The sequence below is a fragment of the Stomoxys calcitrans genome, chromosome 1 (genome assembly GCF_963082655.1).
Source record: "Stomoxys calcitrans chromosome 1, idStoCalc2.1, whole genome shotgun sequence".
Classification (NCBI taxonomy): Eukaryota; Metazoa; Arthropoda; class Insecta; order Diptera; family Muscidae; genus Stomoxys; species Stomoxys calcitrans.
The window spans coordinates 155,356,462-155,382,970 of NC_081552.1; the positions used below are offsets into that span (position 1 = coordinate 155,356,462).

General features: G+C 36.0%; 1 protein-coding gene and 1 long non-coding RNA gene across 3 annotated transcripts in view; both read left to right on the forward strand.

The window, feature by feature from the left end:
* The first annotated feature begins 2,324 nt into the window (after nucleotides 1-2,324).
* Nucleotides 2,325-4,532, forward strand: LOC131994031 (uncharacterized). Its single transcript, XR_009396385.1, has 3 exons — nucleotides 2,325-2,773; nucleotides 2,890-3,058; nucleotides 3,385-4,532. It is a non-coding gene; the product is annotated as an uncharacterized LOC131994031 (long non-coding RNA).
* An 8,107-nt stretch (nucleotides 4,533-12,639) lies between these two features.
* LOC106088627 (puromycin-sensitive aminopeptidase) overlaps nucleotides 12,640-26,509 on the forward strand; it is a 42,528-nt gene continuing 28,658 nt past the window's right edge. Inside the window, exons 1-2 of one of the 2 annotated variants that reach the window (XM_059360111.1) lie at nucleotides 12,640-12,732; nucleotides 13,026-13,393. In XM_059360111.1, coding sequence (XP_059216094.1) covers nucleotides 13,265-13,393 — 129 coding nt within the window. In that variant the 5' untranslated portion in view covers nucleotides 12,640-12,732; nucleotides 13,026-13,264. The other variant, XM_013254224.2, reaches the window with a different exon arrangement.

Consider the following 26,509-nt stretch of genomic DNA (forward strand, 5'->3'; position numbering starts at 1 on the left):
CCTTTATTCTTTTGGCCAACTGAAAACATCATATTTGACTGTTTCGAGTAAACCAACCTTTATTGTACAGATTTTTTTCTGACCGTTCTATGTTTCGCCTCATAATTTTCGATTTTCTGGCGCAAGTTTCTTATTTAGGTATCCATTTCGTAGCATTTTCCATCTGAATTGTCCAAACTGTAACCAATTCAGCGACTTTCCGTTATTCATTTTCCAAGTTTGATCAAAGTGTCCCGATCTTCCTATCTTCAATTAAAATAAAATTGACTACTGTCCCTATTATTTCGCATAACCAAAACTTTTACTTGTATGCAATAAAAAATTGTTATGGACTATCGATCTAACTCACACTTTTCGCGCTTTAGGATCCTTTATTTGTTTGTATATCCGCTGTCCCTATTTTTTCGCACATAACTGTAAAAATACACTTATGCAAAATCGGTGTGTAGGGTATGTGGGGAGGATGATGAGATGTTGGAGCAATTCTATGTAGAGCGGACGAGCTTGCGAGGCAAGGTACTACCTTATACACTCCAGGGAAACTGGAATCTGTGGTGATGTCTCTAGCGACATGTAAGCTAAGTCTTCAGTATTGCGCCCGAAGGGCAACGGATGATAGATGGGTTGTGGGGGGTTGTCTTGACTTGAAGAGGTATACCGCTCCAGCGGACGTCTCAGTCTTTGTGTTTGTCATGACAGGTCACTGTCTGATCGGAAAACATGCTGACAGACTGAAGGTTGCAAGTAACGACTTTCGCAGAAGATGTTAGGACATCGAGGAAAAAGAGACTATAGAACATCTTTTGTGTGTGAAGAAGGAGTTCCACTTTAGGTTCTCATTTCATTGAGAACTCGCCAGTTTTTAGCGGATGTGAACATTTACAAGTTGTTGTGCTTTTTAATGCGATCTAGATGGTTCAAGGGACAACTTAAAGACATCTTCCTTCTTCTGTTCCTGTGGCATCACAATGAACGAAAACGTCTGTTTATTTATTTCTTTGGTTTGCATTCTTATTTATGTGTGAACAACAAGATTTAAAATCTTATAATTACAGTGTGTGATTAGAATTCTTATTCTAAGAAAGGGAAATTGTTTTTATTACAGAGATATAGAGATTCATCAACAATAATTAACCAAAAAGAAAAATAGCAAAAACAAATAAAAATAATTTAATTTAATTAACAGCCTTTGAAAGGATTTTGAAAATTTTGTGTGGACTTATTTGCGTTGCCAATAAGTTGAATAGATGATGGGAGGGAGTTCCAAAGAGGGTTACAGTAAAGAAAAATTGCCACGAAAACGTTTAAGTGATAGCAGATCGCCACTCAAACCTAACCTAACTATGAGCATCACACCCGCCACGGGATAGCTGTGAGAACCACACAGGCTGGAACATTGAGGTCCGATCTGTGTGGTGTTTATTGCTGTTATGAGCTTAGCTGCGAGCTATCGTGCGCATCCACAGGTTGCGGGTAGGGGAATGCTCCTTACGGCACCGGCTCTTGCATAAATCCTGAGAGCTTATGGTGCTCGATATGACAAGGCGAGTTATAGGCGCATTTAAATAACCAATGGCCACCCTGTTCCAGCGGCGATCGATGCTTTGGACCCGAACGAAATTGCTCATCTTATTTTTAGAAAATAAGTCGGAGGATTAATTGATATAAACTTTGCTGTTCGATTTTTAGCACCTCTTTTGGTAGTACTTCTAGTTCAAACGAGAGCGTAGTACTTATTATATTTATTGAAACTACAATACATACTAAGAATGGTACAAAACGATGCAATTCAAATATAGATTAAAGTAAGTTGTGTACTTTGCTAGCGCAATTCTATTTTGTTCTGACCCACTCCTACACTAATTCGATTTCAGATAAGACCCTACTCTTTAATACCACTTACTTGAGACTTAGGTTGTGCCGATCGTTCTGCTTGTCCGCTCGGAAGGATATGGATTTGATTTACAAATTGGTAATCTAACGGCAAATGCCTTTCTATATGAGGATCAGATTCGGTTTTGTTCTCTACTTTAGACTGCCTTCAAATTTCTGTTAAGTCGGTTTACCCATCACCCATATACGACGATGTTATATGGTGAGGGCGAAGCCTCACAAAATTGGCGAAAATAGTGCATCGTTGTTTGCGCTGAAATGTATTTGTATTGAGAAAATTTCGCATGAGTACTTAAAGCCCATTAAAATCAAAGTGTAGATAAAATATAATGTGAATTTTCTTCATTAACCCTCGCCTTTTTTATTTTTTGGCACACCCTGTTATATATGTATGTATGTACGTAATCTTTACAAAATAAAAGAAATAAGGCATCTCTTTTCTTATGGCATTTGAAGGACGCCGTGAAATTCCAAATTAAAACGTGGGTACAGATATAGCGGTATAGAAATTTGCATAAACCTAATTGTGTGGACCGTGCAGACATAGCTATAAATTGAATATGTATAAAAATGTGATTAAATGTGGTGCAAGAACAGCAATGCAAGCCTGGAAGGCCAAAAATGGTAATATGCCATCAACATTTTAGGAACGCAGGAACGTTTAGCGGAACCTGTTGTATAATTTTATTTATTGCCAAACTAGTGGATTTCGGCGAAGTGTTCATGACACATAACAACAATACAATTTAGTTAAACTTGGCATACTTGTTTTCTCAATCTTAAATATTTGGGTGCATAAATTTCAGGGTAAGAAAATTGGCCATTCTCTACACATCGCAGGGAATCCAGATTTAAAATTGTATTAAGTCCCATCACAAAGGTAATTTTCCAAAAACCCGTTTACATATTGTATCCCGACGCGGGATATATATGAGCATTACGTACGCTTGAACTTGATCTGCGATCTGTTTAATGTTCATCGTTTTATTGTTGTAGCCACGTGACATATGTAGTGGTGTCATCCTCGTCAAGCTTCTATAGGCGAGCAAGCCCGTTCCTGTCCATAGAAACGATCGCCGCGGGAACAAGATGAGCGTTAGTTATTTAAAGGCGGCAATAACTCACCTTGGCGGCAATAACTCGAACCTCATAGGCACTCACATTGGTATGTATTTACAAACTTAATGAAGATTTGAAATATTGGGTTGCCCAAAAAGTAATTGCGGATTTTTGAAAAGAAAGTAAATGCATTTTTAATAAAACTTAGAATGAACTTTAATCAAATATACTTTTTTTACACTTTTTTTCTAAAGCAAGCTAAAAGTAATAGCTGATAACTGACAGAAGAAAGAATGCAGTTACAGAGTCACAAGCTGTGAAAAAATTTGTCAACGCCGACTATATGAAAAATCCCCAATTACTTTTTGGGCAACCCAATACGTTTATTTGACAGCTTTTCATTATAGAACTGTCATATAAACCAATTTTAAGGTTTCATTACGTTTTGTGAATACGGCCGTCAGTATTTAAGCGACGACAATTGAATCTACTCCAGCATTCCACTATACGCAAGCTTCAGGTGATAAATACGAACAGCACACAGATCGGAGCTCAAAGTACCAGCCTTTGTGGCGCTCACATTTATCCCGTGCCGAAGATGTTCACCATTATCATGAGAAGCCCAGCTGAGAGATACCGAGCGCGTTTACAGATAGTGGACAGTGGAATTGCCGTAAAGTATAGCTGCAGTCTCGTACAATCAGCGGTTAAAGTGGCGAATTTCAGTGAGATACAGAAAGGCAAAAAAATTAATAAATATGTGGGTACCATGGTTGAATTAAGAAGGTTGGCTCAATTGCCCAGCTGATGGAATTGCCCAACTTCAGAGTTGAATGCAAATCACACTAGACCGTCAAATGCTTGGTTTGGATTTTAAATTTTTTTTCACAATTTAATAGTTTTAATTTATAATTTACACGTTTATAATTATAAATCTTTTGATCTTGTGGTGGCTACACATGATAATACATATAACGAGCGTGTGTCGAATGATAGCAATCTCCTATGATCAGATGTAAAAATGACGGTGAGAAAAAAAAATCATTTTGCTGTGCCAATCGACCATTTTTTCTAACACTGACAAATTTTGACGTTTGGCAAAAATCAAAAGTAAACATGATGTGCGCGCCACATAATAACAGAAAAAAGACAGAAAGTAATAATTATTTGCGTAATGAATATTTTTTAAAAAATATTTTCCATTACTGCTAGCAGTTTTAAATTGCTAATACGAACGTTGCAATATGGAAATATTTTAGGTCTTGCTTTGGAAAAGAGGAAAACATGGCGAGTAAGACAAGTTGTGTTTTTTTAAAGACATCTGTATTAATTATATTAATGAAGTTTTGTACATGAAACCTTCTTCACGAAAAATGAATGCAAATGCAAATTTGCCTCTATTTTTTCTATTGTTTACATTAAAATGATGAACGAAACTCATGCCAGTTAAACAAACTTTTAGTGATTTTTCTACGACGCTGTAGAAAATCACTAAACGGCGGCATTTCAATCATTTCAATAAACTACAAACACAATACTGTACTTTTGTCATTATTGTTAAATAACAACCTTTTAGAATCTCCTTGCCAATGATAATAAACAGTAATTTTACTTATATTATGCCAAATTAGTCGTTTTAATTTAGTGACATCTGCCCACAAATTAGGCGGCAAAGTTATGCCGCACGTAAGTTGGTTACCAAAACGCATATGAATTTACAATTACTGACATGGGACTTTGCTCAATGAAACGTCAAGATTTGCTGTACTGTCAAAAATCTTACTAGCCCCTGGGCTTTTCAAAAATTGTTCACCACACTTAACGTCATATTTTTACTATCCCTACAACTTTGCTACCATTCGACAGTAGTATGTAAATTAGGAAGTGTTCGGAAATTCGACAGCATAGAGGTAGTGTCATTAGCACAACAACAAAACCCCATGGTTGAATTAAAAAGGTTGCCTCACTTGCCCAACAACAACGAAATCGGCTATACAATTCTGTGTTGTTGGTGGCGCAAATTCCCACTAGGCTAGGAGAATGGGTAAGAGCTGTCAAATGTGACGCCAAGTATTTTGGGACATTTGATGGTCGAAATCATTTCTTCATCGACCATCACAGTCAGCTCGGTATTCTCCTCATGCGTATTTGTAGTGAACAATTTTACTGAAGATTTGGTGGCAGATATCTTCAGATTTCTTGCTGCGAAATCAAGGCGGATTCAAAAAGGTGGTCTCACGCGAACAGCTATTAACAGCCGGCCCGGTTTGACGGTATTAAGATGTCAGATTTTTTTGCATTCTTTTTGTTTTTATCTTCTTTCTCGCATATTCTCTGCTCATGTACGCACACATATACACACTCGTACACAAAATATTTTGTGTGTGTTGGGAAAACGTCGATCAGCTTGATGACAAAATGACGGATTGCACCATATGATTTGGGGTTGTTGTGCAAATGAAACCACCTTTAATTGTTTCGCCATCCAGCGAGGTAGACGTTAAACTTATCACAGATGTCAACAATGGGGGGGGGGGGCCCTGACGCCATGATCGTACAATCGTCTGCCAGTGATACGATCTCTATGCCGTCTGGAGGGGTCGGAATGGAATATAGGTGGAGGTTAAACAGTACCGGAGATATCACCCCGCAGGAACAGAAACTCCCTGTTTACTCTACGGTGCTTTGACTTCTTATCCCTAAATTCAGCGATTCAGGTCTGACTGGAGAGACGTGTTGGCGATGTCCTCAAATAGTTTGGTATGGCTGACCGTGTCGAATGCCTTCGATATGTCGAGTGCCACGAGAACCGTCATATCGCATTGTTTGGCCTTATTGAAGCCACGGGAAATGTGTGGGGTGATGGCATGCAAAGCTGTTGTTGTGCTATGCAGTCTTCAAAATCCATGTTGATGCTCGACGAATGGAAATTCTCCAAAGAGGCTCGGGAAGAGTAATGGCTCAAGCGTCTTTGCTACTTGTGAGAGAAGGGAGATCGGTCTGTACGACTCCCCCAAACTCGGGTCCTTCCCAGGCTTTAGCAGCGGGATCAATCTGCCCATTTTCCAGACATCGGGAACCATAAGAGTGTTTAAAGACAGGTTGAGGACAGTAGTAGGGTACTCAACTCCAAGTAAATCCAGATTCTTCAACATCAATGTAGAGATTCCGTCGGGGCCCAACGCCTTAGATGATTTGGCGCCACGGATGACATTCGTAAGTTCGCCCACGGTAAATTGTATTGCTGCCCATCGGGTCGGAGACCACGAATTCGGCGAATGGCTCTCCTCCTTGCCCTGTCGCTCTCTGGATGCACAATAAATTGATTTTTAAACAACCTGGCGCATCTCTTCGGATCAGTCACGAATAAGTCGCCTAAAGTAACTGAGGTCCTGTTATTCCGTCTACCGGGGTTCGAGAGTGACTTAACAGTAGACCACAGTTTGTCTAAACTGATGCCTAAGTAACATTGCTCCAAGTGTTTCAGCCACAAATTCCGCTTATGTTCGTTGACTACCCTGTTTATTTTCAGATTCAGCTCGCTGGTTCTGGAGTTAGTGGAGTCCGTACAACGAATCTCATCACGCTCGTCTGTGAGTACCACTGCCTGCGTCGGGAAATTGGGCCGCACTTGGGGAATTCGACCGGCTGGTATAAAGCGAGCGGTTGCTCCGTTAATGATGTCTCGGAATTTCCTCTCGGCAACTAGCACATCCGAGGGGGTGGCAGTTCACCGAAGCGGCGATTGGTATACTTGGTATGGTGAGAGTTATGGGGAGATGATCTGACCCCAAAGAGATGACGGCTTGCCAGGATACGTCACTCAGTAGATCAAGGGACGTTATGGAAATCTGGCGAGCTGCTGCACCTCCTCGTATTCCTAGTGGGGACATCCTCATTCACCATGCAAAACGTGGATCTTTAATTCTGCTCTGCCACGCTGGTCGTTACCTAGGGGAGAATGCAATGACGTGTGATGCGCATTAAAGTCCCATAGAATCAGACGATTAAGGCCAGATAGCAACTCACTTATGTCGGGATTGTAAGCCTGGAAATTAATCGGGACACAACTACTAACCGGCGGTATGTACACGTTGTATAGCTCTATCTCGGCAGTACCGGATCTGATTGCTATCCGCATGCACTCCATGTAGGGGTCACTAGCGCCAGGCGCATGCGAGATGGGTGTGTCACGAAAGGCCAATCCCCCACCTCCATTATTTGTGCGATCCTTACGTAGCACATTGTATCCGTGACATCTGTACAAGCTGCAGGTGTCGGTCAGCTTTGTTTCCTGGATCGCTGCAACCAATATGCTCTTCCGACTCATAAAATCGACAATCTCATCGACCTTGCCACGGAGACCATTGCAGTTCAGTTGCAAAAATGATATACTTCCCGGTACTGGTCTGACAATATTGCGGCTGGGATGCTGCTGTTGCGTATATTGCCGCACGGGAGAGGTCAGGAGGGTAACATAGTCCGACGACGAGGATGCAGAAGTCGACGAAGACAACGCTTGTGACCCACTGGCTATGTTCGCACAGCACCTTGCAACATACTCAGTGTGACTATACTCCCGTAGTGATGTGAGGCCAGAGCAGGATCGGAAATGTACCCACTCCATGCACCGGTTACACCTCACCGACACCGGCGGAGGCGGTTCTGGCAAACCGAACAGAACCAGGGTCCGGGGTTCTTTTCAATCCCGGCACGGACCAGAAGCGTGCAGAGAAGGCACTCCGGGATGTGCCTCTCCCATGACAAAAACAAGACGGACACGTACACTGAGGCGGCAGCTCTTGCCGAAGAAGGATTCCGTCGGGTCAATCCGGTGCGTACAACAGGCTGCCGTGGGATTGTTCTTCAAATGTTTTTTATATTTATATCACTACAACACTGTGTTGTTGCTTATGTGTGAAATATCGGATCAGGTAGTTGCAGTTGCCCAAAAACAAAATATTGAGTGTACTATCTATCAAAATCAGTGATTAGTGCAACTCGGACTTTGTTTATGTTTCTAGTTCGCACCATTTTTCGTTGTTTGTGTGTTATGGCTCTTAACTATAATATACACACACAACCAAAACTCGTTGACAGATAGTGCACTTCGCGAGAAAAAATTGTACTCAGCTGTTTACGGTACACTACCTGTTATTAATAGCGGTGTTCGGGAACTCATAAAATTGTGCAAATTTGCACAAATTTCGTTCGCGTACTTTATTTGTCAGCAGAAGAAAGAGCGAGATAGAGCAAATTTTGACAGTTCGAAAATAGAGAACCTGCAAATTTCTGCTGGGACTTTTTTGCCAGCAGAAATTCGAAACTTTGAACGGATGTTTCGTAAAGGTCAGCTGTTTTATTAAAAGCAGCTGTTACATGAAAATACATAAGCTTACATCAAAATGGATCAAAAAGGCAGAGGTAAGAATAATAAATAAAGCAAATAAAAATAATGAATGAAATCAGCAAGTTTTTCCTTTCCTTCCTTCCTCCTTCGAAATTTATTATCTAGAAAAAGTAATCACGAAAAAATGTCGCGAAAAATAAATATAGTACCAGCCATTAGAAGGTAAGTGCAAAATTTGCGTATTTATTTGGAAAATCTTGAAAAATTAAAATATTGTATCCTTCCAGACACCAAGAACAGAGCAATTATCGGTTTCTTAAGTGTTTTGGTGGAATCATCCTCATCTAAGAGCTATGATGAAACCAACACCGTTCCTTTGAATTTGTTAAGGAGGAAAGATGCTGCCATGGGATTAGGAGTGTCGATTAAGGAGTGTCGCACAATGGGATTGGAAAAAATTAGTGCAAATTAGTCTGCCAATTTTAAACGGATACATATATCTTTCAAGTTTTTTTGCCTGTTAGAGCGAGATCATTAAATTTTACAATTTTTGTTTGTTTCTCTTTCGAGACGAGATGAATGATCGAAGATGCAAATGGAAAAGGAAAGCCAAAGGTAGCAACACACACCAACCACTATGGGAAGCGTTTCGTCTTTGGTTAGAAGACTTTTCAATCATATTAGGTGTGATGGCTTCAAGGGCCGAGTGTTGGTATGTTGTATTTAAATCGTATTAATTTCGAAAACGCATCTATGATACAATTACCATATTAACCAAGCTCGACAACCCTGCTTATAAGCTGTAATTTTTCCAATGCATTTATTTTTGTGTAATGGCAGACATTCTGTCTGTGGTAAATTACGCTTTCTTTCGTACCACACATGATTTGTGCATCTGTTGGAAGATATCTTTAATGATAACACAGTGTCCGTAGCCGCCACATGACCAAATGGAAAGCTCCCTTAGCCTCACATCAGTGGTCGCAGCAATTGGTCTAGCCACAATATCCAGAAGCATAAGGTGGTTAGTCCAAGGTTTCTTTGTCAGCACACCAAGTGCTGCCGACAAGGGACTTGAGAACGTTGTTTCTACTTTTGTGAACGGTGATGACATGTAAAGCAGTTGCAGTCCTATGCAGCGGTAAATTGTAATGGCTGTCCTGCGACACGGATATCACGGAATGGCTCCCCTTCTAGCCTTGTCACTCTCGGGTCAATAAATAGATGTTTATATAAGAAAATACCTCAACACTATCGCCAGCATTTTTTTTTATTTAAGAACTATTTTTTTCTAAGCAAACAAATAAAAAACCAACCAATTCAAAAATTAGCTGTTCCGCCAGGATTCACTAATAGAAGGTTAGGTCACATGCAAAACACAAAGTGGATAGGCCCCATAAACATCATTGAGGATGTCAAATCTGACGATTGAAAATGTCATCATATAGGAGAAAACGTAAACAAAGAATGAATGTAAAAAGAGAACAAGTTGACATCCTCAATGCCAAGTACTGCCAAATATTAAAAAAAAGTATATCGGCTGATCGCTTGGCTTAACCTTATTCAGTGAATCCTGCTGTTCCGCAAATTTTCACTGGAAGTCGTTTGCGTACTTTTGCTAGCAAAAGTTTAAAGAGAGTAAAATGGCCCTTACTCTCCTGTATTTTTTTACTGGAAAAGTACGCGAACACACCTTGCCATGGTACAACTAAGAGGTAATGTCATTAGCACAACAAAAAAAATCTACCCCCAACTACCTTGAGGACAAATGCCGTAAATTGAAACGTCAAAGTGGTTTTAGAAATACACTTTATTTTACAACTCATCTTTTACAAATGTGTTTAATATTTGTATATGTGTGTTATATTGGATCAAACAGAACATTTTTTTACAGATTTAAGAAAAAAATTACAGCTGTGTTATCAAGCCTTTGACATTTAGATTTACTGAAAAATCAAAACAAAAATAAAAAATTGAACTGAGCTGTACGCATGACCTCGCCTTGTAAGTGCATCCTGGTGAACACTGGGAGAAATCAAAATCGCCAAAGTTCGATGACACTATTTTAAAATCGATTACTCAACTTTGACTTTTCATCACAGACAAGAGATTGATATAGATGAATTTTCACTCTCCCAAACAAATGGCAACAACGAACAACGATAAGAAATCTGACGTTTTCTTTTGTTTCATTCTTACGAGTCACCTATGGATTTGACCAAATGGATTTGGGTGAACATAAAATCAGCATATATATACAAGTTTATTAACAAATATAATCTAACAGAGTGTTTTGTAAAAATAATTTAAAATAAAAAAAGTGTCTACAATCCATTGAAAACTCATTTATTGTTCATACACAATTATTTTGAAATTCTCTCTTCTCTTAATTTTCTTATATTTATACAGATGTTCAATACATAGATGAATATCAACTAGATGTATAGACGAATATCAACTAGATGTCTTATCGTTTTCTTTGAAAAATTACTTTGAGTTTCAGCGATTAGAAGTGAGAAGAAGAAAATAATCGGGCAATATCCGATTGTATGAATTATATCAAGAACAAATAAATTTAGCGAAAAATATGTAAATGAACGGGAGGCATACAGCAAACGGTGTAGGCTGCAATATGCTTACATTGAAAACTTACTCATATGGCAATCGACGATTACTTAGAATAGCAGTTGCAAGTGGGTTTGTTTGTAGTAGTTGGATGTCTTCATTTGGTATAAACATATCGAGCCGAGTAGTCTTCATTTGTAGTTTTCGCTACAAATGACAATACTGTTAAGAGCATAGTTTCAACCTCGAAGACATACCTTTTTGACAAATCCTACCGAAGAGTTTAGGTGGTTCCATACGAAATCGTGATCTAGGAAACCAGTCAAATGCTATTAGAAAGCAACAAACACATTTTCTGCCTAAAGGCTGGTACTACGTTTTTTTGGAGAGAAAATTGTTCCTAAATCGTTCTTTCGGGGGTTTGACAAGGTTACCACATTTGATTTTTGGGGTTTCTTTGGCCAAAATGTTGTCATTTACATATAAAAATTCATATGGCACCAACCAATTTATAAGCTGCTTATGTACATGGTTACATACAAATGTGAGCGTGTGACACACTCAAATTCACATATGTTGTTGCCAACAAAACCCACCCCTTCGAAATTAATAAATAATGAAACACAAAACTATTTAAAAGGTATATTTATTATTTTAGAAATCGATTTATTTATATACAAATAGTTTCTTATTTATGCATCCACAAACAATATTTTTTTCCACCCCGAGTAAATACATGTGAGCAAGATCACTAACATTAACAAACACTTAGTTACAATCAAGATATATTCATTTCCAGGTAGTGGCAGTTGCCCAACAACAAAATATTGAGTGCACTATCTGTCAAAATCTATGATTAGTGCAACTCTGATTTTGTGTATAGTACTTGTCGCGCCATTTTTCGTCGTTTGTGCGTGTAATGGTTCACACAACCGAAACTCGTTGACAGATAGTGCACTTCGCGAGAAAAAATTGTACTCAGCTGTTTACGGTACACTACCTGGTAGTTATGTCATGCGAACAACTGTCAAAACGCACTATAAAAAAATTGTGACGAAAATAATGCAAACACATTCCGTACAAATGGCACGAAACGGGCCGAATAAACTCTGTTCAATACCGTTGTCTACGTTGTGTGTTGTTATTTGACTTTTGTTTGTGTTCTGACAAAGAAAACAATTCATCGGATTTCGCTATAATTTAATAGGCCTTTTCGCGGTAAATGAAGTCAGTACTAGGCTTAACAGGCAAAAAGTTTGAAAATGAGTATACATGTTTTGTAAAAATTATTTATAATTCAAAAGCAAAAAAAAAATACAAAATTGATGTTATTGTGGCTAAAACATCTTTTATCGTCATTCACAACAATTTTTGAATAGTCCGGTTTTGTTTCTACTCCTTGAAATTTTCTTAAATTTCATCGATTATTTCTAATCGTTGCAACTGAAGATTTTTAAGAGTCGGATGAGACATCTATGTAATGTACGAATCTATGGTTTTGTGAATTCAGCTGTTCAATTTAAATAAATAGCAAAAGAGAGTAAGGGGTCCTCTTACTCTCCTGCAAATTTTTACTGGAAAAGAACGCGAACAGACCTTATATCAATCTATTGCCTGTGGTGGTGTCGCTTAAAAGAGGCGATGGCACATCTATACCTATTGAACATCTGTGCTTTTCATTTTCACAGAAAGTCGGATAATCGTTTAGTTGAAAAGTCGACTTTTAGATCTCTAATTCCTAGTCATCATATTTTCTCGTATAGTGAGCTAACTAAAACTTCAAATTCATCAATTCATTGCAGAAATTAATAAATTATGCTTAGATATACAAAATACTGACTTTTTTGAGCAGCATTTGTGCAAAGGTACGGATTCAGTAGCATGATATTTTAAAGTTTTGTTGTGAATTTATGGAATCCGCCTGGCTGACTAAAATAACGAAAACAACATTTCAACTACCGGTGCTATACTACTACAACCTTCAAACCCAAAGTCAGTTCCTTGTGATTAACTTAGCTCTGTTGCTTGATTTTCCTTAACAACTTAAATTAGTGCTAGCCAACATTGATACCAAAATAATTTCTGTGTTGTAGAATTCTAAGAATTCTTGTTAGTTGTTAATAGCTTTTCAATATATAATTGTATATTTTTCCAATAGAAAATTGTCATCTGAATTCCCTTATCTCGGGCAAACAGTTTGTGAAATTACAAAAGCAGTTTTATCGCGACTATAGGTCTGTGACATTGGGAAGGCCATCATTAAAGGATTGTGAAGCACCATTGTTGGGAGACCTTTGCGCAAAGTATCGCGGCGTATTGTCACGCACTTCCGCTGATTTGGTGTCCTCTACACAATCGAAAAACAGCTTGGAGAAAAACGACCACAAAACTTCAGACATGGCCTCCGATAAACAAAAGGAGTTCCAACGCCTACCAAACAATGTGGCTCCATCTCATTACGAATTGGAATTGAAACCTAACCTGGAAGCTTTTACATTTGTGGGGAAGACCAGTGTGCAATTGAAGGTATGTATCCTCCTCTGGAGTAAGAGTTTTTTAAGTAGCATATGTTGCAAATTTCACATTTCTACTTTGAACCTTCCTTCTACTTTCACTTTTTGTATCGGTTTAAGATAATAAAGGGGTTCAAGGCTTGTTTTGCAATAGCCTTCATGAGAAAGACACGTATATATTAATATCTATTTTTTTTGTTTTTGCACACACTTGCATTGTCAAAGAGTGAATGCTTAATGCCACCCGTAATATCGCTTTTATGAAGTCTTATGTACATTCGCAATCTCATTGTTGGCGCTCTGATAAAAGTATTGTATAAATAGCAAAATAGCACTTAAATGCTTGATATTGAAATGAAATCATTCTGACTGCATGCTATATGCAGAAAAGTTTACTCTAGAAAAATAGGTATATTAGAAGTTTTTCTTACTTTACAGTTATAAGCTACAACAATTTTAAGAAAGAAGATAAGTTGAAAAATTGTTGTAATATTGTAAAGTCAAAATATCTCTTTCTACTGAAGTTTTCGATTGCTTCCAAAAGGCATGAAATCTTTATTTAAATCGATAGTACGGTCCATATAATTTAAAGTTTGAAGATTATTTCATGCAAATGTTGACCGTAACTGCACCTCAAATGGTTGTTGTAACAGTTTTTTGTGTTCTATCTTTCGTCTGGTTGATTCTGTTGAGTGTCAAGATCCAGGAACTCTGCGACGTTACAGGTGACGTGTACCGTGCGGTCCATGGTTACAATCTGGACATATATCTTGCACGTCGGCGGAACGTTATTGAGCCAGAACAATGGGAGACGGTCGTTCTCCAAGGACTACATTCACCCGGTGGCTATTGACCCCATCTGCTACAGTGTCTGCATGAATGTTGTCTAGATCATGATCGACCTGGAGGTTCTCTCTTATAACGGTGAATCTCATACTCTTCTGGACGGTGGATATCTATCCATAAGATGGTGATTTGGATGGTCTCTGCAATAACAGCCCAAAAGGTATTGCTTAAACAGCATATAGTTATGTTTTCGCACTGGTAGGATCTGTGTCCCCTGATGGAGGAGTCCACATGAGAACTTACGCTGGGCTGTGTGGCATGTGGCACCGTCTTGTTGAAACCACATGTCATGCAAGTAGAGCTCTTGCATTTTGGGTAAAAATAAGTTGGACATCATCTCACGGTAGCGCTCACGTGAGTAAGCTGTTTAAACAAGCGTTGCCAAGAAGATAACAGCTAAAAAATCACCCTTTATCAAACAAATTTACCTTTTGCCACTCAGAGCTGATCAATTGGTAATCCCAACCATTTCTCTTTTAACTTATTGAAAAACTGCCTAGCGTGAATTAAGAATTTTCAAAAATCGTGTAAATTGTTTCGTTCACGCAACACGATGGATAATATTGGCTACTTTGTATTAAGCAAGCAGTTCAGTAGCAAAGACACCTCTCGACAGCCGAAAATCAAACTACACAAGACACTGGTACTACCCGTGCAGTTGTATGGTTTGCGAAGAATGGTAATTGCGAGTGTTTGATAAAGATCCTTCATAAAATATATGGAGAAAGATTTCTCGAAACTGTGTTGTTGTTGTAGTAGCAGTGTGTGGTACACTGAGGCGGCAGCCCTTGCCGATGAAGGAATTCATCGGGTCAATCCGGTACATAAAACCGGCTGCCATGGGATTGAAACTCGAAACTGTGTGTCAGATATTTGAGAAGGTGGGCAGAAGATCGAAGTGCTTGTTTTACGTTCGGCTAGTGGAACAAATCTTATGTAATCGCCATCTATGTAAGTAAAGTTGTAAATTATTTTAAAATAGAAAAAAATATCACACAAATTTTTTTCTATTTTTAAAATTAGAAGCAAGAGTCAATAGTCAAATCATGAAACGATTTTTATAACGAATTAAAAGAAGTGCAAAACAAATAGATCTATTATGTCACACAAAGAATAAAATTTCCCATTTTCATGACTATAACGGATGAATTTTAATGAATATACTTATCATTACTAGTAGATGTCATAATAGATTAGAACTCAACATTTTTTCGAATAACATTCTCAAAAATCACCTAATAATATAAATAAATAATTCATCCGAGACGACCTCGATTGTTCCAAAAAATCTAAATAAATCGCATGTTATATTAAAATTTTTGCGAAAAGCGCTCTGTATAGGAGGAGGAGGGACCCCACATTCTTTGTGAAATTGTTAAAGATACCTATGTGGTCGCTATTATGTGCAGGAACTGACCCATCGGCGGTTACATTTGGTCATAAAGTCATAAAGCTGAATTTTGTACTGATTTTTACGAAGAACCATCTACATTCTGCTTTAATGATATCACTACTTTCTTCTTCGAACTTAATTAAAATCGATCGAAAATCCGTTTTCGATGGAAAAGATGTCCGACAGAAATTACATCCAACTATATGTCGTATATGCTTATAATTGCCATCATATCTTTATAAATTCTAAAGTTTTCCTAATTTATTAGAGATAAAATAAGAAAGGGTGGTAGAACTAAAAATCAGAAACACAATAAGAGATTTTTACGTTAAAGCAGTTGTAACCTTTTTTCTTTCTTTGCCAACTAATTGATGTCAAATGAGCTAGCGGCAAACGTAAGTGTAATATAAAATCTTGCTCTCACAGATAAAAGTCTGCTGACTAATAATATGTTAACGCAGTTTCTCACTTAAGGTGTGTATTAAGATCGTATTTCACAGTGAATAAATAAAAATAAATATAAAAATAAATAATGTTTATGATTGCTTTTTGAAGATAATAGATGTTGAAGGTAAACATTTTTTGATTTCATTCATTAGGGCATTCCCATTAGTTGCGATAACATTTTAATAAAAGTGTAATGTTATCAGTGATATTTTTGTAGTTTTTCACAAAAGTAATCGTAAAAAAACATGGGTATTTCACTGTGAAACACTAGCATAATTCACACCTTTTTGCAAAGGTGCAATTTGACTCGTCGAATTTCATTAAAGATTCGACACATTTTCTTCGTAAAAAGATTTTGTTGGAAGAAAATTAAAAAAATTAAAAAAAGTAAATATAAAAATGTTTTAAATAATATTTCAATCCTTACGTAATGAAATTTGAATTGGCGTTAAGTGGGCGAATGAAACCAGTTACAGCAATTTTTCCCTTCAAGTTTTGGGGGGAAATTGGGTTGTCGAAAGCCACCAATTTTTATATCCCAAAACTCAAATGAAAAAAATTTCTCAAAATTCTTAGGAGTGAGATATCTGGAATTCGTTTTAATGTCTTGTTTCATTAAATGGTTTCTATAATAAAAAAATAAATTTATGGCAATCTGCTGTCAAAAAATTTCTTTTGACAGCAGATCCGATTTTAAGCCAAAATCATTAAATCTAGCTTTCTTCGCTAAATAGTCATAAAATATTAAGAAAATGATTTTAGAGGTTTGGGAAATATCAATATAAATTCTCTAAACTTTGAATATATAAAATTTTATCAAAATCGGTCAACGGAATCGAGTGTCAGGCGTAATGGGTTGAAATTTTGTCTTTAAAAATATTTATTGAACTTTGTCTATTTTAATCTTAAATATGAAGTTTTGTGATTTAAAAAAATGTTACTGTTTTGTCCAGAATGACCCCCCCCCCGAAAAAAATGTGGGGCACCCCACATTTTTTCAAAATCGAAAATTGCCAAAAAAAAAAAATCTATTACTGTGAAATTGGTAAAGATACCATTTTTGTTTTTGAAAATTGTGGTCGTTATTGGGTGCAGGAAGTTACCCATCGTCGGTGACATTTGGTCATAAAGGTAGAGTTAAATTTTGCAATGATTGGTAACACACTATTTATAAGTCGATCCCAATCTTTCAAATCCTTCAAAGTGTGGTTGTCTGCGAATACCTTAGTTTTATAGTGGAATTTTCGACGAATCAGCTTTAGTATTATGATGACATTTATTCATTTGTGCTCATTTTTGCTCCCAAACTAGTTTTATGATTTCAACATGTCATTGTTTTTGTCGGTCTATGGATTTAAAATAAAATTTTAAACACAAACAAATTGAAAACATTAAGCAACTAAAATTGTTAAATTTTTCAAAAAAAATAATTTTGACCAATTTGTACGAGGAACCATCAACATTCTGCCTAAATGATGTTGCTAATTTCTTCTGCGAACTTAGTTAAAATCGATCGACAATCCGATTTTGATGGAAAAGATGTCCCGTAAAAATTGCTTCTAACTATTGTCGTATATGCTTATGAATTCTATCATGTCTTTATAAGTCCTAAAGTTTTCCTAATTTATTGGAAAATAAGAAAAGGTGGAAGAACTAGAAATCAGAAACACGAAAAGATTTCTAAGTTATTGAAGTTGTACATTTTTTTCTTTCTTTGCCCACTAATGGATGCCAAATGACTAAGCGGCAAACGTAAGTGTAATACAAGTAAAAGCGTGCAAAGTTCGGCCGGGACGAATCTTGGGAACCCACCACCATGGATTCTGCTAAAAATTTATACAAAATAAATTTAGTTGAAGGGCATATTATTATTCTACATACCAAACTTCTGTCAAACCAGCAAAAATTAAAGCTTCCAGGAACCGAACAAGGATGATCGAGAAGGGACCGGTTTACATGGGAGCTATTGGGTTGCCCAAAAAGTAATTGCGGATTTTTTAAAAGAAAGTAAATGCATTTTTAATAAAACTTAGAATGAACTTTAATCAAATATACTTTTTTTACACTTTTTTTCTAAAGCAAGCTAAAAGTAACAGCTGATAGCTGACAGAAGAAAGAATGCAATTACAGAGTCACAAGCTGTGAAAAAATTTGTCAACGCCGACTATATGAAAAATCCGCAATTACTTTTTGGGCAGCCCAATATATCAAGTTATAGACTGATTTGGACCGTATTTGGCACAGTTGTTGGAAGTTGTAACAGAACATCGCATGCAAAATTTTAGCCGAATCGGAAAAAAAATTACTGCTTGCAAGTAGTCAGATCGGAAGGTCGGTTTATATGGAAGCTATATCAGGTTATAAACCGATTTGGACCATACTTGGCACAGTTGTTGGATGTCACAACAGAACACTACATGCAATTTTCAGCTAAATCGGACGAAAATTGCGAAATCCAGGAACTCAAGAAGTCAATTCGGGAGATCGGTTTATATGGGAGCTATATCTAAATCTGAACTGATAAGGCTTATTTGCAATACCCAACGACCTACATCAATATTAAGTATCTGTGCAAAATTTCAAGCGGCAAGCTTTACGCGTTTGACTGCTATCGTGATTTCGACAGACGGACGGACATGGCTAAATCGACTCAGAACGTTGAGACGATCAAAAATATATATATACTTTATGGGGTCTTAGATGAATATTTCGAGGTGTTACAAACGGAATGACTGGATTAGTATATCCCCATCCTCTGGTGGTGGGTATAATAAAACTTGATCTCATATTTAAAAGTCTGCTGATTAACATTATTTTAACACATTTCCTTACTTAAGTTGAGTTTATATTCGAGTTTCACAGTGAAAATTAATATTCTTCACGATTACTTTTTGTAGATACTAGATTTTGAAGCAAGAAGACTTTCTGATTTCATTTATTAGGGCATTTCCATAACTTATGATAAAATTTTAATTATTTTATTTATTTCTTAATAGTAACACACAAGCCTCCTCGGCAAAAAAAACGTATTACAACGATATATACTCCTTAATAAAAATTAAAAAATTTACAGTTACAAAAAGATGTAAGGTTCTTAGCCTAATTCATTTTAATTGGCTCCCCAGCCATAACAAACATTTAAACAGTTGGATTTTTTAACAAGTCCCTTGTTAGCAATACAAAGAGATTCAAGCAACAACACTAAGTTTGATCTGTAGAATATAAGTTAATAAGGCAATACATTCCAATACCTGGTCACACGAATACAGAATGATCGTTCGAAAACAGACCTAAGAGTACGGGGCAAGTTTATCTGAGTTCTCCTGTTCGAGCGAGAAAAATTGAAGTATCTACGCAGTGTTACCGGTGGTCCACCTATTATAACTTTGTAAAAGAATAAAATATTTCGTAGATCAATAAAACGGTCAATAGAAGTTCCCAAAAAGGTTTTGACATACCCTGAAATGTGGCCACGAACACGTACATTATATACAAACCTAGCTACTGCATTCATCACCCGTTTCAGTTTTAGAAGATTATAGTCAAACGTTCCTGACGTTATCTCCAAGCCATAGTTGCCGAATACAACCGACGCAAAATACCATAAACACGAGAATAAAGAGAGAGTCAATATGACAACCGAAATTAAGGTATTTATCAATCACTATCCCCAAACATTTAATCCTATTAACAAAATTAACGCTAGAATTCCACACTAAAATATCAAATCCAGGCTGCGTTATCAGTGATATTTTGTAGTTTTTCAAAAGAGTAATCGTGAAAAACATAGGTATTTCACTGTGAAGCACGAACTTAACAACCACCACCTTTTTGTAAACATGCAATTTGACTCGTCACATTTCATTAAAGATTTATGTACATAACAGATAAGGAAATCATTATTCGCAAAATTTTTTCATTGTAAAATTATTTTCTAAGAAGAGAATCAAAACCTCAAAAACAAAATTGTTTAATAATATTTAACTGTGCTCAAATCTACGGTCAAAGCCAACAGAACTAACAAATTTCTACTAGAATTTTCGTCCCTTAATCACTATGAGCTCCGTATCAATTGCCCGTATTGAGAATTATGGAATTCCAAGAAGAAAAAAAGCAAAATGATTACATTTGAAATAATTATTTTAAAATGTAAATTAATCGGGGTGGGGTTTTAAAATGGTTTTTCCGAGTCTTTAAGATTTTTCATTTCATCGCTAATGTAATTCAAATAATTTATATTAAATATTACTAATTATTCTCTGGAAAGGTTTTTCAGTTTTTTGTTAGTACAGCAAAATATTAAATTTAAAGTCGTTTTTTAAACAATATTTTTTTTTAAAGATGAAATTTCAATTAAAATAATAATTCGGAACAACTTTTATAAGCATTTTTTGGCAAGAAAATTTAATGAAGTTTTTGGCTTAAATAAACTTTTAAAAACTTTTCGTTTACAACAATTACAAAAACTTTATCTTTTAAAAAAATTAAAAATTAATCGCCAGATTCGGTCTTTAAAAAAATTGCATAACCCATTCTAGCTCAAATTAGGTAAGAGGACGACTGAAAACTGAAAACAGTTAAAACAAGTAAAAGCGTGCTAAGTTCGGCCGGGCCGAATCTTACATACCCTCCACCATGGATCGCATTTGCCGAGTTCTTCTCCCGGCATCTCTTCTTAGGCAAAAAAGGATATAAGAAAAGATTTGCTCTGCTATTATTATATTATTACACGTTGGAGACCTATGTAAAATGTCAGCCAAATCGGATAAGAATTGCGCCCTTTGGGGGTTCAAGAAGTAAAATAGAGAGATCGATTTATATGGGAGCTGTATCGAGCTATAGACCGATTCAGATCATAATAAACACGTATGTTGATGGTCATGAGAGGATCCGTAGTACATAATTTCAGGCAAATCGGATAATAATTGCGACCTCTAGAGGCTCAAGAATTCAAGACCCAAGATCGGTTTATATGGCAGCTATATCAGGTTATGAACCGATTGGAACCATACTTGGCACAGTTGTTGGATATCGTAACAAAACATGCCGTGCAAAATTTCATTCCAATCGGATAAGAATTGCGCACTCTAAAGGCTAAAGAAGTCAAGACCCAAGATCGGTTTATATGACAGCTATATCAGGTTATGGACCGATTGGAACCATACTTGGCACAGTTGTTGGATATCGTAACAAAACATGTCGTGCAAAATTTCATTCCAATCGGATAAGAATTGCGCACTCTAAAGGCTCAAGAAGTCAAAACCCAAGATCGGTTTATATGGCAGCTATATCAAAACATGGACCGATATGGCCCATTTACAATACCAACCAACCTAAACTAATAAGAAGTATTTGTGCAAAATTTCATGCGGCTAGCTTTACCCCTTCGGAAGTTAGCGTGCTTTCGACAGACAGACTGACGGACGGACATGGCTAGATCGACATAAAATGTCACGACGATCAAGAATATATATACTTTATGGGGTCTCAGACGAATATTTCGAGTAGTTACAAACAGAATGACGAAATTCTTATGGTGGAGGGTATAAAAAGATTTTTTTTTTTAATTTTAAAATTCAAAAAATAGCTACAGCGGTCAAAAAAAGTATTCATCATTCAATGTTTTTTTTTTAATAAGTCTACAAAAGACAATTGGAATAAAAACATATTAAACTAATGATGCAGTAGTGCTTGTGTGATATATATGTACACAATTTCATTGTTTTTAAAGAAAAAAATAGTATTTATTGGAACAAAAAGGGCCATTTTACAGCTGAACACAAAAAATTAAACAAAAAAAGTATTCATCATTGCAAAAAAACAAAAAAATAAATAACATAATTTAAAAAAATTAATACATACTTTGTTATTCGACCACCGCGTCTTATAACTTCTTTTAAACGGTTTGACATCGATTGGACTAATTTAGCGGTTATATTTTGGTCTATATTAGTCCATTCCTCCATTATCACCTGTTGCATTTGACTCTTGCTCGAAAAATTGCGCGTTCTCAATTTGCGTTCGAGATGTTCCCAAAGATGTTCAATTGGGTTCAAGTCGGGACTTTGAGGAGGAGTTTTAATGACTTTGGGGCAGTTATACAGCATCCACATCTTGGTATTTAAAGCAGAATGTTTGGGGTCATTATCTTGATAATATTGAAAGTTATTACCAAGCCCAAGTTTTACAGCACTATCTTTTAAATTCCTCTTTAAAATGTCAATGTAATACTTATGATCCATTACTCCATTAATAATTTCAAGATTTCCCGCTCCTGAAGCCGCCATACACCCCCAAACCATTAAACCACCTCCACCATGTTTTACAGTAGCAACTGTGTTTCGTTCTTCAAGCTCTGTATTTGGTTTTCTGTACACTATGACCTTTCCATCGCACCCAAAAAGATTAAACTTGCTCTCGTCTGCAAAAATGACCGTTTTCCAAAATGATTCGGGCTGTTTTACATACATTTTTGCGAAGTTTAGCCTTTTCACTCGGTTTATTTTATTTATAAAGGGCTTCTTACGTGCAGTTCTTCCTCTGTAACTATGCCTTTTGAGTGTATTTCGAATTGTTTGTGTAGTAACTTCCTTCCCTAAATATTCCATAGTGTTTTTACGAAGAATGGTAGCATTTGTCTTCGGAGTTTTCTGAACTTGCCGCACTAGCCAACGCACATCTCCAACTGAAAGTGCTTTTGGTCGACCAGATCTTGGTTTATTGTCAACAGTTTTCGTTTCTGTCCACTTTCTGATGATGGATTGTATAGTAGATCGTGGTCTATTTAATATTTCACTGATAGTTTTTTGAGTTAAACCATTCCTGTGGTGTTTTATTATCAAAACTTTTACCTCATCAGAAACCTCGTTTTGCTTACGACCCATTTTGACAAAAACTATATTTTCAATGAAATTAAATATTTGCTGTCAAGGGCAAAGCCTCCTTTACTAAATAAAACAGAAAAGGGGGATTCCCAAATAATATTTGAATTTGACTTTGATGATAGCACATCAATGATGAATACTTTTTTTGTTCTGTTTTTGGTGTTATTATATAAAATTGCATTTTTTGCGCTAATTAAATTTATTTTTTGAATTTATTTTAAAACATATTACGAAAAATAAACTATTGCATAAAACTGCATTATTTGTTTACTTTAAATTTTCTTCAATTACCCAAAATAAGTGAATTTATTATCAATTTTGCTAATGATGAATACTTTTTTTGACCGCTGTACGTCAATTTAAATTTTTTATCAATATATAGAATTTCATCAAAATCGGACAACGAAATCGAGGGTCAGGCGTAATGGGTTAAAATGTTGTCTTTTAAAATACTAATTTTTCTATGGAAAAAATTTTAAGAAAATATTGTTTAGGACAGATAAGCCCAATAAGAAGACTAGAAATGTTTATGCAAAATGTAGAATCACAAAATGTAAAATTTTGAAGTTTCTCGCTGAAATTTAGTCCTTAAAAAATTTCTTTTAAAATAAATCTTTAGAGAAAATTTTATTGAATTTTTTAAAATTTTATTAAAATTTTGCCATTAGAAAAAATTAATTGAAATATTGTCTTTAGAAAAAATTTTAAAGAATTTTTGTTATTAGAGAACGCTGCGCTGAAATTTTGTCTTTAGAAAATTTTCATTAAAATTTGTTTAGAAGAGTTTGTTTTTGCTAAGAAATTCATTAAAATTTTTTCCTTAAGAAAAATAATTTTAAGGCGTTGAAGTTTTGTCATTTTAAAAAATGTTACTCAAATTTTTTGTTCAGAATAAACTAAAATAAAACCTAAATAAACCTAACATTAGACAAAATCATTTTGGGGGGCTCGAGCTCAATAATGCAAGCTAGAGGATACAACACATCAATCGTGGAATGACGAGTTTTGACGCCTTGGTTAAGGAGTCCATCATCAGATACCGCTTTTGTGTGGAGGCTTCAAAGGCCGTACAATAGGTAGGTTATACTTACGTAGGTTGCGGCGGAGGAGTGGCCATCCCACCTATCGACACAACTACAGTGATCAGTGATTTTTTTTGGCATTTTTCGAATATTCATAATTATTTATTTCAATATAACAGAGCAATACCGTTAACGCTTGCAAAAAAAAAATACTAATTTAAAACCAATAAGGAAAGGCAAAAGTCGGGCGGGGCCGACTATATAATACCCTACCCCACCGAGCCTACGTACTACTTTCAATACAGACTTTAATTTTGCATCTCTATTGAAATATTGAATAGAACCTTGTAAGATTTTCCTACGGTAGGACCTAAATTGTGGATACTACAGCCTTATATCGGATGAAAGATGTTTATGAGAGCTATATCTAAATCTGGATCGAGTTTGAAGAAATTTAGCACACGTCTAAATCAAAAAAAAAATCTCACGCTAAATTGTTCAAAGATCGAACCAATATTGCAGCTTCTATAGCCTTAAAAGGCCATATCAGATGAAATAAATAAATGGGAGCTATACCTCAATCTAAACCGATTTTTATGAAATTTTGCACATGTATTGAAACGTTAAATAAAACATTTCATTTGAAATTGTGGCGACTACTGCCTTCAAAGGCCATATCGAATGAAATATATTTATGGAAGCTATATCTAAATCTGATTCGATTTTTTTCAATCAATAACGTTCATTCTTGGACGAAAAAAGTGTCTTGAGCAAAATTCCATGACAATCGGACAAAAAATGCGACATATACCTTGATCACAAGAATACATGGACAGACAGACAGACAGATGGACGGACAGCGGACAGACGGTCATAGCTAATAGAATCAGCAAGTGATTCTACGCCATTCGGTATACTTATAAATGGGTCTAGCTCTTCTCCTTCTTAGCGTTGCAAATAAATGCTCAAAGTTATTATACCCTGTAACCCACCACTGTGGGGTGAGGTATAAAAAATACAACAATTAAGATTTAAAAGATTATAGATTATAATAGAGACTAAATTTAACTTCCAATGAGGTATTTCGATATAAAACAGCTAAATTTTTATCACGCCAAAACTTAAAACCAAATAATCAGACCTGGTCAATTTTTACCTTCAAGAAAGCTGGGATAGCAAGAAGCATTCTCGCCAATTTTCAGCCCTACAACTCTACTAGTTTTTAAAATATTCATTTTATACGGCTAGATTGGCCATTTCGTCCACTGTGCGCTGGCAGGAATTGAAGTGCGAATACACTGTGCAGATTGGAAATATCGCTATCAAACAGGTATATAAAGCAAAAAATCTTGGTGTAATTATCAATTAAACACTAACATGTGTCAGTGACTGGCAAACACTATAAAACACATTTATACACACAACAGAACATCAGATCTCTTTTAGTGAAATCATATTTCTTACCTGTACTCCTATATGGCTGTGAATTGTTTAGCCAATGTGACTCGAGAAGCAGAAATCGGTTGGATTTGATGAAAGTGTTTCAATGTTTACCAAAAAGTAGCAGGTATCGTAAAATTGGTAGATCTAGTAGATAAGTTGTAATGATACCCATTCGATATCGTCTCCTGATACCAGAATGGCAATTTTTCTACAATGCTATTCGCCTTTGGAACTCTCTGCCTCCTCATATTCAATTTATTGGCAACGGAAATGCTTTTAAGAAAGCTTTATATGAATATTTCTAATAATTTTGAAACCTTGTATTAATGTGAAACATTCTCCACTTATGAAAGGAAACTTATTTATTTGGTTAATTGTTTAATTATCTTATCAATTTTTTTTTTGTTTAATGCGATTTTTTCAACCCAATTTTCAATTTTACTTATTTAATCAACTATTGTAACAATCTTATTGTTACAACGAAACTCACATACTACAATTATAAGATTTAAAATATTGCTGTATGTGAATCTGAAAACAAGTAAACAAACAAACAATAAAGAACTGGTGACAAACAATATCAAAAACTCACACCAACCCAAGCTCAAACAGAAGCTAAAAGAGGTAACCTTGAACGCTGACGAAATTCTGATTTCTTTAGATGTCGTATCCACAAAATTCCTGTACATACAGCAATAAAATTAATTATGAAAGTGTGGGACCTTTTAAAAAGACATACAAAAATATATATATATCCAACTCTGGACCGATCTGGGCCAAAATGAAGAAAGATGTCGAAGGGTCTAACGCAACTCAATATCCCAAATTTCGGCGAAATTGGACAATAAATGCGGCCCAAGACTTTAAATCGAGAGATCGGTCTATATGGCAGCTATATCCAAATCTGAACCGATCTGTGCCATATTGCAGATATATGTCGAGGGGCCTAACATAACTCACTGTCCCAAATTTCAGCAAAATCGGTTAGTAAAAGTGTTTTTTATAGGCCTAAGACCCTAAATCGGCGGATCGGTCTACTTCGAACTTAACCTGCTTATGGACAAAAAAGAATCTGTGCAAAGTTTCAGTTCTAT